The sequence below is a fragment of the Zalophus californianus genome, chromosome 3, assembly GCF_009762305.2.
Source record: "Zalophus californianus isolate mZalCal1 chromosome 3, mZalCal1.pri.v2, whole genome shotgun sequence".
Lineage (NCBI taxonomy): Eukaryota > Metazoa > Chordata > Mammalia > Carnivora > Otariidae > Zalophus > Zalophus californianus.
This window is the reverse complement of record NC_045597.1, coordinates 145,315,212-145,328,861: the sequence shown is the minus strand read 5'-3', so window position 1 is coordinate 145,328,861 and position 13,650 is coordinate 145,315,212. Positions and strand designations below refer to the sequence as shown.

General features: G+C 37.2%; 1 protein-coding gene and 1 non-coding gene across 4 annotated transcripts in view; one reads left to right on the top strand and one right to left on the bottom strand.

Annotated features, from left to right (window-relative positions):
* The window catches only part of DUSP19 (dual specificity phosphatase 19), a 29,806-nt gene extending 27,315 nt beyond the window's left edge, over nt 1-2,491 (bottom strand). For all 3 annotated transcript variants that reach the window (XM_027589016.2, XM_027589014.2, XM_027589015.2), the window contains exon 1: nt 2,086-2,491. In XM_027589016.2, coding sequence (XP_027444817.1) covers nt 2,086-2,311 — 226 coding nt within the window. In that variant the 5' untranslated portion in view covers nt 2,312-2,491. The remainder of the gene's footprint in view (nt 1-2,085) is intronic.
* A 7,852-nt stretch (nt 2,492-10,343) lies between these two features.
* LOC113921096 lies at nt 10,344-10,450 on the top strand. Its single transcript, XR_003519504.1, has one exon. It is a non-coding gene; the product is annotated as a U6 spliceosomal RNA (small nuclear RNA).
* The last annotated feature ends 3,200 nt before the right edge of the window (nt 10,451-13,650 follow it).

The following is a 13,650-nucleotide window of genomic DNA, read 5'->3' as shown; positions in this document are numbered from 1 at the left end:
TACTAATTTTAATAGTGCTAGGTGGGAGTTGTGTTGCTTTGAAGAGATGAAGAAAGCTCTTTGAAGCAACCTAGGAACAATCCCCCCATCTCCAGAGAGAAACTCAGTCTGGTCAGAAAGAACCCCTGCATCATTCATGTGGAAGAACTTAAGATGTAATCATCCACGGGTCCCTCGGAAATAAGGCACTTGTAACTAGGCAGAAAAAGGTCCATCTACCTCTCACAGGAAAGGAGGTTGTACCTGATAAAAATATCCCATTTCCTGGTCCAGAGAGGAGACCATATAAGGTCTAGTTTCAGAAGTCTCTCCCAGAACTCTCCCAGGATTCTGGGAAGGGTTCCAATGCCAATCTGAGAATACTACCTTGAACAGCTCACTTTGGATAAGTCTAGATAAAAAAAAAATCACAAGCAAAGTTCATGAGAGTGAAATGATATTTTAAAATTCTACCATAGAGGGCGCCTGGGTGGCTCAGTCGGTTAAGCGACTGCCTTCCGCTCAGGTCATGATCCTGGAGTCCTGGGATCGAGTCCCACATCGGGCTCCCTGCTCAGCAGGGAGTCTGCTTCTCCCTCTGACCCTCCCCCCTCTCATGTGCTCTCTCTCTTTCATTCTCTCTCAAATAAATAAATAAAATCTTTAAAAAAAAATAAAATTCTACCATAGAATTTTAAACCATTATTACTACAAGGAAGCCAAATAAGTGAAAAATGTGCCTGAGCATATTTTCTTTCCTAGAAATGGTGTGCAAGTCCTGGGTCAACCTTTCAGACTAGCTAAATGGTCCCTTGATTTTGCACTGGGCTTCAGGAACTAGTTGGAGATATTTATTTGAAGTGAAAGACAGCTCATGTAGCAATACATGTAATACATAATACAATAACAACTCATATGTAACTGCAATTAATTTGTTTCAAAAATTTTCACAACCTCAGGATAACCCTATGAGAGAAATAGATACCTTTACTTTAGTTTTACAGATGGTTTCTTGGAGGACCAGAGAGAACAAATGACTTATGCTAGTTCATCTAGTAAGGTAGAGCAGGACTGAAAACCTGGACTCCCTGAAGCAGCCTAAATGATAATGCAGAGCGGGAGTGGATCAGACTTGACCTTGATGCCCAGCTCTGTTATTTACTATTACCTTGGGCAAATTACTTGACTATTGTTAAATCCAGTTCCCATCTGTGAAATGGAGTTGATAATCCCTACTTCAGAGAGTTTTTTAAAAAGGAGATGCTATGTGTACTTCACAACAGGACCTGGCTATTTCTGACTCCCAGTTCCGTGTTCTTTCTACTCAAGAATGGCTTGGCTGCATAAATATTGGCAAATCATTAATCTTTCCAAGTCTTAATTTCTCTATTCACAAATGTAAAATAATTCAAATCTACTTGAACATACTAATTTTTTTTAAAGAATGCCATACCATATTCTTGCCAAGCTAACAAGTTTGTTACTTTTCATACTCTTCTTCATTTACTATTTGCGGACTACGCTTTATATAGGGAAACAATATTCTCCCTAATACAAGAAATCATAAAACTATCAAATTCATAGCTATAAAATGAAAACACAATTTCTCCTTAACACTCCAAAAACAGGCACTTAGATGTGGCTATAAGAGGCATGCATTCCATGATTTGTAACAGCAGAGGAGGCAAACAAGCACTTGGCTATTTCAAGTACTAACTTTTCTATAACCTTAACCTTAAGTAGTAAGCTACTTACAGTTTTACCTAATAAAAGCATTCTTTCTAATTGGATGATTTTTAAGGCTATATCCATTTATAATCCAAGAAAATACAACATTAACATGCTATCCTCCGGAGAAGTAAAAAAAAAAAAAAAAAAAAAAGGATGAAAGTTGTTCTAAAATCCAAATACCAGGTGCCATGTGCTACTGGAATCTATGCTTCTTATGGATATATTGTGGGCCAGATAATGGAAGTTCCAAATCTAAAAAAGGAAACATTTCAGCTTTTCAGCAGGATAGCTGATAGAACAGAATACATATTCGGGAAAAAACGAGAAATATGGCTAAAAGGAATCAATGAGTTAGTGCCAAATCGATGTACTCACCCAGGAGCAACCATGGCTTAATAACACCAACATGCAGGTCCAAGCTAAGGTCCTGCACATAACCACAACTACCCCCACTGCTCGGCTCTACTTCTTCCACGACATGAATTCTGGCATCTTTCCATGTTTCTATAATCTTCTTTCCAGTTAGCGTTGTCACCCTGGTGCATTGCTTCCTGAGATTATTCCGGGAGAACGCTTTAATTTCCTGGTTAAGGGAGTGCATTACATGAGCAGTGGCTAAGAACAAAGTACAAGCAACTCTAGCCAAGACTGGAAAAGGCCGGAACTGCCCGTCCCTTAGCCCTCAGATTAAAAAAAAAAAAAAAATAGAGCCTCAGGGGTCCAATCCCCTCCAGGTGATAGCAGCCACACACCGGAGACAAAGACTTCCAGGTCCGTTTTCCCCAGCACCACCAAGGAAGGCGAAGTTTGATTGGCCATTGAGAAACGAGCCCCGATTGGATGCTGTTTCTTCTTCCGGTCCGCTGAAAAGCTGCGTTAATTTCCTCTGGCTCAAGGAATCTGCCAAGAGTTTGCTTTTGCTGCTTAAACCTAGCTTTATTATTCTTGCAAAATGGTAAAATAGAAGACTTAATTGAGTCTTCTATTGAAGAGACGACTGGGATATTCCCTCGCTCTTTATATAAATGCAGTGATTTTCTGGCTATGTTGGATTGGTGTCACTTGTTGTAGAGACCATAAACAACGGGTTGAAGGAGGTACGGCTGCTGCTTTTAGCGAGAAGGCGAGGTCGTAGTGCAAACCGTCCTACTGCGCAGAGCTTTTCTTGTACGCCTGTTTTAAGACTAACACAGCGGTGCTATCGATGTCAAAAATAACTTTAAGCTTATGTTTTGTACATTTTATGCTATCACTGCCAAAAGGGGCGTTTGCTGCATAAATACTGTTGTGTGAATTGTGAGATAAAGCCACAAAAATACTTTTAAGTTCCTGTATGCGGTTGAGACGAGCTTGGAACATGTTTTCTAATTTTTTTCCTGTTTTCGCCATCACTAGAGTCCTTTATGCAGTGAATATACGCTCTTTATAAGGCATTTCTTCAAGTCTTCCATACACAGTTTCAGAAAAACGGATACGCAAATTTGTAAGACAGATCAGTTACGGAATGATGATTCTGCTTACAGAAGAATGGTTGTTTTGCAAAAGAAATCACAAGATTAAATAGAAATTTTCCTTACCCCACTTTCAAATGGTCTTACACACAATGTTCATTTACACATGTATAAAGTGAGGAAGTTGTACTTAAGGAAAGCTGCTCCAACACTACATTATCAAAGTTTTTGTTGTTTTGAAGTTTTCTGATGTAGAATTAAAATAAACCAAATTTTTCTCTGTTGAACAGTGAGATATAAGCCCAGGCTATCTACAAAGTACTCTAAAATGAAAAACTGAGGAAATGATTCACACCATTTAAACAATCACAGGTTCATCAAAATCAATTCTAACCACACATTATTCCATATGTTTATAATTCAACGATAAAAACTATCAACTATTGAGCACTTCCTACTTGCTGGGAACTGTGCTTGCAAGCAGTCTGTAGATTCTCAGGGCTATCCATCAGGTGCTTAATGATGCTTTACACACATTATCCCATTTGATTTCACCACAAGTCTATTATGAATATAGCATTATAATCATCTACATTTTACAACTGAGCAAACTCAGATGCAGAGAGAGCAAATAACAGATCTTACACTTCACAGCTTCTAAATTTATAACTACAAATAAAACCTAGATTTGTTTTAGGCCAATGCCTTAGCTCTTATTTTCTTTGATATAGTGCCCCACTCCCCCAAAATTATAGCTAACAAATATTTATTGAGTATTTGCTATGTGCCAGGCACTGTCACAGTCACTGGTGATAGAGCACTGAGTAAAAAATAAAAGTCCCCTCTTTCATGGAGCTTGTATCCAAGTGGAGGGAGCAGATGTACAGACAATAAATAAACATACAACAATGTTAGGTCCTGATTTAAGTGCTAAAATGAAAAATTAAGTGAAATAAGGGAACAGAGTGAAAGAGCAATGCACTATTTGCTATGTGTCGGTGAGAGAGGGCCCCTCCGATAAAGTGAAATTTGAGCGGAGATTTGAATAAAGTTCAAGAGCCAAGACCCTCCCAGCCATCTGGGAGAAGAGCTTTGCAGATGGAGGAAATAGCAAGTGCTGAAACAGAAGTGTACTGGTGGGAGGAAAGAAATGGAGATATTCAAGAAACTTAACGGGAGGCTAATGTGGCTTTTGGGGGTAAGTGAAGGGAAGAGAGGTAAGAGATGAGGTCGACAGAAAAATGATAAAGATTTGGGTTTTATTCCGAGTGAGAGGGGAGCCACCGGAGAGAAACAGGTAGGGAAGTGGTGAATCCTGTGTTGTGCTGCCCGGATGCTCCTTCAGTGAATGCCCTTTGACAGTCCCTTTAGCAACTGCCTGGACAGCAGAGGGCTGCCTTGCCTTCGGTTGTGCCTTTCACAGGATAGACCACATCGATGACTGATTGGTGAGGAAGCATAAAAGCCTGGCCATCTTCGCTCAATTTGAAACAACTCTGAAGGACACTGTAGCTCTGAAGTCCAACATGTAGTTGGCCAAGCCTGTCATTGGACATGCATAACCTCTTGACTTCTCTGCCCAATCCTGATCCTTCCTTTCACTTCCACAAATGTTGATACCAAGGACAATCCTTAAAAAAGTCCTGCATGCCAGAACCCTACCTCAGTCTGCTTCCAGGGAAACCCAGTCGGTGACAAGTGACATGAAATTATGCTTATGCTGCAGAAGGATGTTTCTGGCTGCTGTGAGGAGAGGGCTAAAATGGAGGCAGGGAGATTTGTTAGGGGGCTACTGCAATGGTCCACATGGGAGAAGAGAGTTGCTTGGGCTAGAATGGCAGCAGAAGGACAGGTAACAGGTAGTCAGATCCTAGATATATATGAGAACCAAGCCAAGAGGGTTTATTAGCAGATTAATATGGAGGAGATTAGGATAATTGCAAGGATTTTTGGCCTAAGAAACTAATGAGAAGATTTGCCATTTACCAAGAAAGAGGTGATGTGGAGATGAAAAGTTCAGTTTGGGACATGTTAAATTTAATATGCCTATTAATCAACCAAATAGATATGTCCAGTGCACAGCTGCACATATGAATCTGGACTTCATAGAAAGGATCCCTGCATAAGTGTAAGTTTTGGAGTAATCAGCTTAAAGATGCCTTTTAAGGCCGTGAGACTAAATATGATGATCTAGTAGTGAAAACTGATAGAGAAGCCTGGTGTGTGCCTTCATCTGGGGGCAAAGAAGATGAGGAGGATCCAGCAAAGGAGACTAAGAAGGAGAGATCCAAAAGATAGGAGGGAAAAGGGAGGGAGAAGTCAGAAAGTACAAATGAAGAAAGTGTTTCAAGGAGGACAGTGTGATCAACTGTCACACGTTGCTGATAGCATTGATTAAGATGAAGACTGAGCACTATTACTGGATTTAAAGGCCTCCTCAGCAGGAACAGATGCTATGTCCCAGCACTATATGAATAATATCTGATTCAATCCTCATGACAACCCAATGAGGTAGATAATATCTACCACATTTTTAAAGAAAATTACATTTACTTTGGAACTTAAGGACCTACCTAGCCTTTGGTCACAGAGTTTCGGTTTGTTTGTAAGATTCTAATAACAAGGATGAATACAGGTCCATCTTACTCCAAAGCCCATGCTCTTTGCACCACATCACTCTGTAGAGGATGGGTAGAATTTTTGGTTACGCATTGATAGCTCTGGTCCCTGCTGATTATACTGTAATACTAACATGCCTGCAGTAGCACTGGACACCCAAACACTGATACTATTCACGGACTCTACCCAACTCAACAGGTCATTTTACAGAACAACAACCAACATCCAGAGAAATAAACTGATCTTTCTAATGGCACATCGCTTGTGATCCCAGGTCTCTTGACTCAATAGCTAATGCTTGTTCTACTTCACTATATGGTTTTCAAAAAGTCCTTTAAGGGCAAAACTCACACTTAAGAGCTCACATAGCTAGCCTGGATGCAGAGGGATTGGGAGAAACTCCACTCTTTCGGGACTGGAGTGCTGGCAGACGACATAGAAGAGGCAAAATGTTATGAGACCCAGGCCAGAGGGAGAAGGCAGCATTTCATCCATGGAGGAAGCATTGCATTTGTTGGGACAAGATTGGTAAGGAATTTTCCTGAAAGAGGGGTCACATCCTTCCAGGGGCTAAGGGGCAAGAGGGAAAGTGTGAAGTGAATACACCCTGGAATATGTTCTCATGCCCCCTGTATAATTTCCCCCTTCTAACAGATTTAGAGTATTTATGCCAAGCGCTGTACTAGGTATTTTCCAAGTATTATTTTCAGTCCTCACAAAAATCCCACTTTTAGATAAAGTAATTAAAATGCAAAGAACTACTAAGCATCTAGTATTCAATCTCAAGTCTGTTGGATCCCAGTGCCCACTTTCATCCCGCTACATGACACATTTGGGCATATTACATAATGAAATCATTGTGGGAATATGTAATCTTAATTCAGATATGACTTACATGGGTAAAAACATTGATAAATAATAAAAAAGCTACTTTGCATTATAATGTAGGGCTTGAGTTAATTGTCTCAATTCTGCACTTCACTGAGAATGTGCAGACGTAAGCTGAAATAAATACAGAGAAAAACCAAACTTCTCTAGTGATTATGGCACTTTTCCCTTTGCAAGCTTTTTAAAGATATTTTTAAAAAATCAGTTCAATTAAAACAAGTTTGAATGCAAATTTTCTTTATGGATACAATGCCTATTATATGAATTTGTTACTGAAGCATTTTGATTACATAACATCTTTTGTTTATATATGCATGGTTATAATGATAATACAATAGTTAAGGATCTCACATGGCCCAAAACAAGTGAAATCTTTTCAAAGCCTGGAGGAAGAGAGTTTAGGATATAATTTAGAAATTTAGAGTTCAGGTCTTTGTAATATACATTTTTTTCTATCATCTTAAATTTATTTTTGTACATTTGTATTTGTTGATGACATAGACAGAAATATAGACTATCACATTTCTGTACACTTTTGTAAAAGTCTTTTCAGTACTTGAACTCTGCCTACATTAATGGAAATAATCGGTCACTATTTTAATAACTTCTTTTTTAATTTAAATTCAATTAATTAACATAATGTATTATTTGTTTCACGGGTACAGGTCTGTGATTCATCAATTTCTTTGTAATATACATTTTTTTAAAAGTAGGCTTCACATACTTGTCTAATTCTTTTTCATCTTTTTTATCTCCCCTCAAAAAACAAATGGTTTTTGTTTTAATTTTTGAAATCAGTAACATGCTAGGAATGTGGGTTATCTTTATTGCAGCCACTTTTGTGGTTCAAAACCGTATTACTAGGAAACAAATCAACGAACAAGCCCTTATGGCATATCTGCAATGAGCCTAATACTTCTTCAAGGGCTGTAAAAGTAAAAAAAAAAAAAAAAAAGGGTATTTGATTGCAATTTAAGATACTAATGAATACACACTGTTATTTTGTGTACCACCAGGAGAGAATAAAATCTGCCAGTTAAACTTTTATAATGTTTAAGATGTCAACTTTATTATAAGATGCTTCGACTTTGAGGAATTAATAGTATGAAAAAAATGTGCATTTTAGAGTTGATAAAATTCAACAACTACAAATAGATCTTGGTTTCCAAGAGGTTAGAATTCCATTTTTGAGGAGAGTAATCAACTGAGATAAAATGAATCACAGAATAGGAAAAACAGTATTTGCAAAAATATAGAAGTAAAAAATAATAATTCATGTTGTGGAGAAACTTCCTAGCTTTAAAGAAGGATGCATGTTGGGAATAAAATTTACACAGTATGGTAAGTTTAGGTTATGTAAGTTTCAAAAGCCAGGTGGAAATGTTTGGGCTTATAGTGTTTATGAACAATAGAAGTGACATGATAAGAAATATTTTATTATACAGGCTGAAGAAAATTATCAGAGGACCGATTAGAAAACTAAAGCAATAATCCACGTATAGGGACATGATAACTGGGATTATGTTGATAATAAGAACTGTTCCCATAAGAACTGATGACTTAAAAGGCACTTTTTAAAAATAAGTGAAAGATATTGAAAGAATGAATATAGAGATTAAACAAAGAGGTTCATCAAACATGCTATGAAAGTTTAAAGCTAGGGAAACTTGGATACTAGTCTTATAAGGGTTATGAGTTACAGTTTTATCAAGTGTTGAGGAACCCAATTTATTTATTTAATACCTGCCATTTTGTAAGCCTTCAATAAATTTTCACAGATGGACAAATGAGTGAGTAAAGCCAGGACATCCGAGTTTCACTGAGGCCATTCACATAGAAGTGATGGTTCAGTGAGAAAACATGAATTTCTCAAAAGATCCAGATCCAGTTTAGAGAAAGCTCAGTCAAGGACAATGCCCAGGGGACAAATTTTGGAGGCCTGAAAAGCAACTGAAACATAAAAAGAAACCAGATAAGGAGAAGTTACAAAAGCCAGTAGAAAATATGGGCTGTGTAATCAAAGGTTAAACAGAGTTGAAAACAAAAAGTTGTCCAACGGTATAAAAAGTTACAGAAAGGCCAAGGTACAGAGAACCAACAAAAGATAATTTGGCATGATAAAATGAGATCAGCTGGTGATTTTTCATGGAATGGCTTCATCAGAGTGGTAGGGACAGATGTCAAATTAGAGGGGTTGAAGGGATTTGATGGACTAGAAGCAAAGGCAGATGTAGGTCATGCTTGAAAGTACTAGATTGTCAATGACAGAAAATTCCCCTTCCATGGTGTCATCCTCAAGTAATGTTAACCTCTCCACTTTCTGTCATGAATTTATCTTCCTTTAAACTTATTTAATTACATTATATATAAAATATGTATACATTGGAGATCCATAATTACATTATATATAATTATACATATTTTTAAAAATTTTTATTTATTTATTTTAGAGAGAGAGAGCGCAAGCAGGGGGAGGGGAGAGGGAGAGAGAGAATCTCAAGCAGACTCTGCACTGAGCAGGGAGCCTGATGCAGAGCTTGATCCCAGGACCCCGAGATCATGACCTGAGCTGAAATCAGGAGTCGATGCCTAACTGACTGAGCCACTCAGATGCCCCTATAATTATACCTATTTATGTATATATGTATTATATATATTATATATATTAATATAACATTATATTTTTATTTAAAATGATAGAAATGGAGAAGAGAACTGTGAATAAATCATTTAAAAAATTAGGAATAATATGGATAATGTTAACTAAATTAATTAAAGCCTAGGATATTAAAAAATACTAGGGAGTATATCCTGAAGTTTATAAAAAGTAATTTTATGTCAACCCAACCCACACATGGTGGGGGCACCTGGGTGGCTCAGTCAGTTAAGCATCTGCCTTAGGTTCAGATCATGATTCCAGGGTCCTGGGATCGAGCCCCACATCAGGTTCTCTGCTCAGTGGGGAGCCTGCTTCTCCCTCTCCCTCTGCCTGCTGCTCCCCCTGCTTGTGCTCTCTCTCTGTGTCAAATAAATAAAATCTTAAAAAAAAAACCAAACCATGGTGGGTAGTAATGTTAACTGAATATGTTGTCTAAAGTACTGGAATAAGCAAACAACAGAATAATGGTCAAGAAGTTTAGAAAATGTTTGGATAATACATCAACTGATCTAATACACTAAGGGAACCATCTATATTTCTGGATTTTAGATGGATGAATTAGAAAGCCATAGTGCTTTCCTTCAAAATGTGTCTCTGTGTCATGGGTGGAATAGGTAATGGGGATTAAAGAGTACATTTATCATGATGAGCACTGAGTAATGCATAGAATTCTTGAATCACTATGTTGTATGCCTGAAGCTAATATGACACTCTATGCTAACTATACCAGAATTAAAATTAAAAATCTAAAAAATGTGTCTTAGTGTCAACATTCAGCTGGATGACCACTTGGTCCAGTGCAATATGAAATTTCTTCTATTTTTATCTTCAATCTTCTCAATTGAGTCAGGAGTTCTTAGTAACTTTTGTTTCTCTGGAAATACTCCTAAAGAACTATATACTTACCTGGAAATATCTCTAAAAATATCCTATGAGGATGAATAGTAAAAGCTAGAACCACTAGAGCTAAGCATATAGGAGAAAGCACTCATTCTTTTCAAAAATTGGTTATTTAAGTGCTCATGGTGGCAGCACATACACTAAAATTGGAATGATACAGAGAAGATTAGCATGGTCCCCGTGCAAGGATGACATGCACATTTGTGAAGCATTTGATATTTATAAAAAATGGTTATTTAAAACTCAGTTAATTTGGGATGAGACTATGTAGGGTGAAAGGATTTTTTTCTGCTGAGAGGTCACTCATTTGATGATAGCTAAGTCTTTTACTTCCTGATGTTTAGATTTAAAAGACCAAGATTGAAAAACTTCAGATTTTAAAGATTTAGATTTACATACATTGATAAATAAGTATTTAGCATGAAGAAAGTAAGGCATATTGGATCAATGAATTTAGGAAAAAATTGCAAATTTCACAACTCTTCCTATGCTAAAATTCTAGGAAGCAGACTGCAAGAATAATGAAGTGAAAGTCAGGGAATAAAGGTTATATTAGATTTTTTTGCTGATCTCAGTTTTGGATTTTGTTAATTTTTCAAAGGAAGAATATACCCCAGCTCTAAAACTACAAGATGCCTCAGTTTGAAAAAAAGCAGCAAATAACGAGAAACTTTACACAACTATTTTTTATGGAAAGACTGCAAAAGATGATGTGCTGTTCTATAGTTGTACTATACAACTTTTGTGTACTCTTAGCAAGAATAGAGTACTTGTCTACTAATCAAATATGTTAAAATTGCTGTCTTGGGGGAAAAAAGCAAAAACATATTTTGGTTTTGTTTACTTAATGTATATTTCTTGTGTTTCTATAGGACAAATAAAGTTTCATGGCTTCATTAAAATATGCTTTTAAATACTTTTGCACTAATTAGTCTAAGAAATTTAACTACGCTGCATAAGAAAATATTTCATTTTACGTAAGAAAGAGCCCTACAGTGCTTCAAAGCTAAATGTGGCTAAATCATCATGTATTCAATGTTTGAATGTTCAAGGAAGCCTTATTATTCTAGTTCTAGTCATTCTTACACTACTGAATTTAGGACCTCATATTGTACCCTATTCACAAAGAAACCTTTGAAGTTTCTAAGAAAAGTATAAAAAAAATCAAATTATGGAGGAAAAAGTTTTCTTATTGGCTAATGGAATTTATTTAAAATGATGGAGGAAGGAGGTTTATAAGTCAAACAGAATTAGCTGTATGTCATTGAGTACTGAAGCTGCGTGATGGGTACTTGGGAGGGGGGTAAATTTTACTATCCTTTCTCCTGTTTGAAAAACTGAAAATATCCATTACTGAAAAGTAAACAAATAAGTAAAATAAATAAAAAGTTAACTTTTATCAGAACACATACCTTTGTGGGCAGCCTGGGTGGCTTAGTCAGTTAAGTGTCTAAGCCTTGATTTTGGCTCAGGTCATGATCTCAGGGTCATGAGATTGAGCCCCATGTCAGGCTCCACAATGGGTGTGGAGCCTGCTTAAGATTCTGTCTCTCCCTCTCCCTTTGCCCCTCCCCTGTTTTCTCTCTCTCTCTCTCTCTCTTAAAAAAAAAAAAAATATATATATATATATATATATATCTTTGTGACCTCCTGAAATTGGCCCGTGTCTGGGAATTTAAGCATCTTAAAAATTTTATTTATTGAGGGGTGCCTGGGTGGCTCAGTTGTTAAGCGTGTGCCTTTGGCTCAGGTCATGATCCCGGGGTCCTGGGATCGAGCCCCGCATCGGGCTCCCTGCTCAGGGGGAAGCCTGCTTCTCCCTTTCCCACTCCCCCTGCTTGTATTCCCTCTCTCACTGTCTCTCTCTCTGTCAAATAAATAAATAAAATCTTTAAAAAATTTTTTATTTATTGAAGAAAAAGCAAAAGCAAAAGAAGAAAAGGAAACAAATGAAAAAAAGAAAGAGAAGCAGGGAGGGAAAGACTAGCCAGAAAACTATGCCATAATATTATTACTACTATTATTAATAACTAATTATTATTAATATTAATAATATACTAGTATTAATATTACATAATGCTTTGGAAAAAACAACTCAATAACTTTTTAATAATATACTCTGGGTTTTTTTACTTTCTTATTTTGTAAAATATATTTGATTTATTTTTTTAAGTAAGCTCTATGTCCAAGGTGGGGCTTGAACTCATGACCCCAAGATCAAGAATCACATGCTCTACTGACTGAGCCAGCCAGGCACCCCATCATACTTCCTTATTTTTGCATTTCTACTTTAAAGAGGCGTGATATCTAAGAAGTATTGTCCTCATTATTTGTTTTACAAGTTAAGCATGTTATTAGTCTTTAAGCTTGATTCAGACTACTGTCACAATGTTTTTTTTTTTAATTTTTTAAAATTTTATTTTATGGGGCACCTGGGTGGCTCAGCTGTAAAGCGTCTGCCTTCGGGTCAGGTCATAATCCCGGGGTCCTGGGATTGAGCCCCGCATTGGGCTCCCTGCTCGGTGGGAAGCCTGCTTCTCCCTCTCACTGCCCCCTGCTTGTGTTCCCTCTCTCACTGTGTCTCTCTCTGTCAAATAAATAAAATAAAAAATCTAATAAATAAATAAATAAATAAATAAAATAAAATTTTATTTTATTTTGTTATGTTATGTTAATCGCCATACATTACATCATTAGTTTTTGATGTAGTGTTCCATGATTCATTGTTTGCGTATAACACCCAGTGCTCCATGCCGAATGTGCCCTCTTTAATACCCATCACCAGGCTGACCCATCCCCCCACCCCCTCCCCTCTAGAACCCTCAGTTTGTTTCTCAGAGTCCGTAGTCTCTCACAGTTCATCTCCCCCTCCGATTTCCCCCCCCTTCATTTTTCCCTTCCTATTATCTTCTTCTTTTTTTTTTTTAACATATAATGTACTATTTGTTTCAGGGGTACAGGTCTGTGATTCATCAGTCTTACACAATTCACAGTGCTCACCATAGCACATACCCTCCCCAATGTCCATCCCCCAACCACCCCATCCCTCCCACCCCCCACCACTCCAGCAACCCTCAGTTTGTTTCCTGAGATTAAGATTTCCTCATATCAGTGAGATCATTTGATACATGTCTTTCTCTGATTGACTTATTTCCCCTAGCATGTCACAATGTTTTTAAAAAGTGATTTTATGTCTTTATACAATATAACATTTTGAAATGTCTAGAGTTTGCAGGTCCTTTCACCATGAAGAGATCAGCACTGCATGGAGTTTTATTATTATTTAACAAAAAGAGAGGAACAATATAACTTCATTGTGCATGTGTGCATGGGCTGGTGTGCATGTATGTGTATGTATGGCTATTTATGTCTCTGTAGCATAGATGACTTGTAACTCATAAGCTGTAGAGTCACACAATGTGT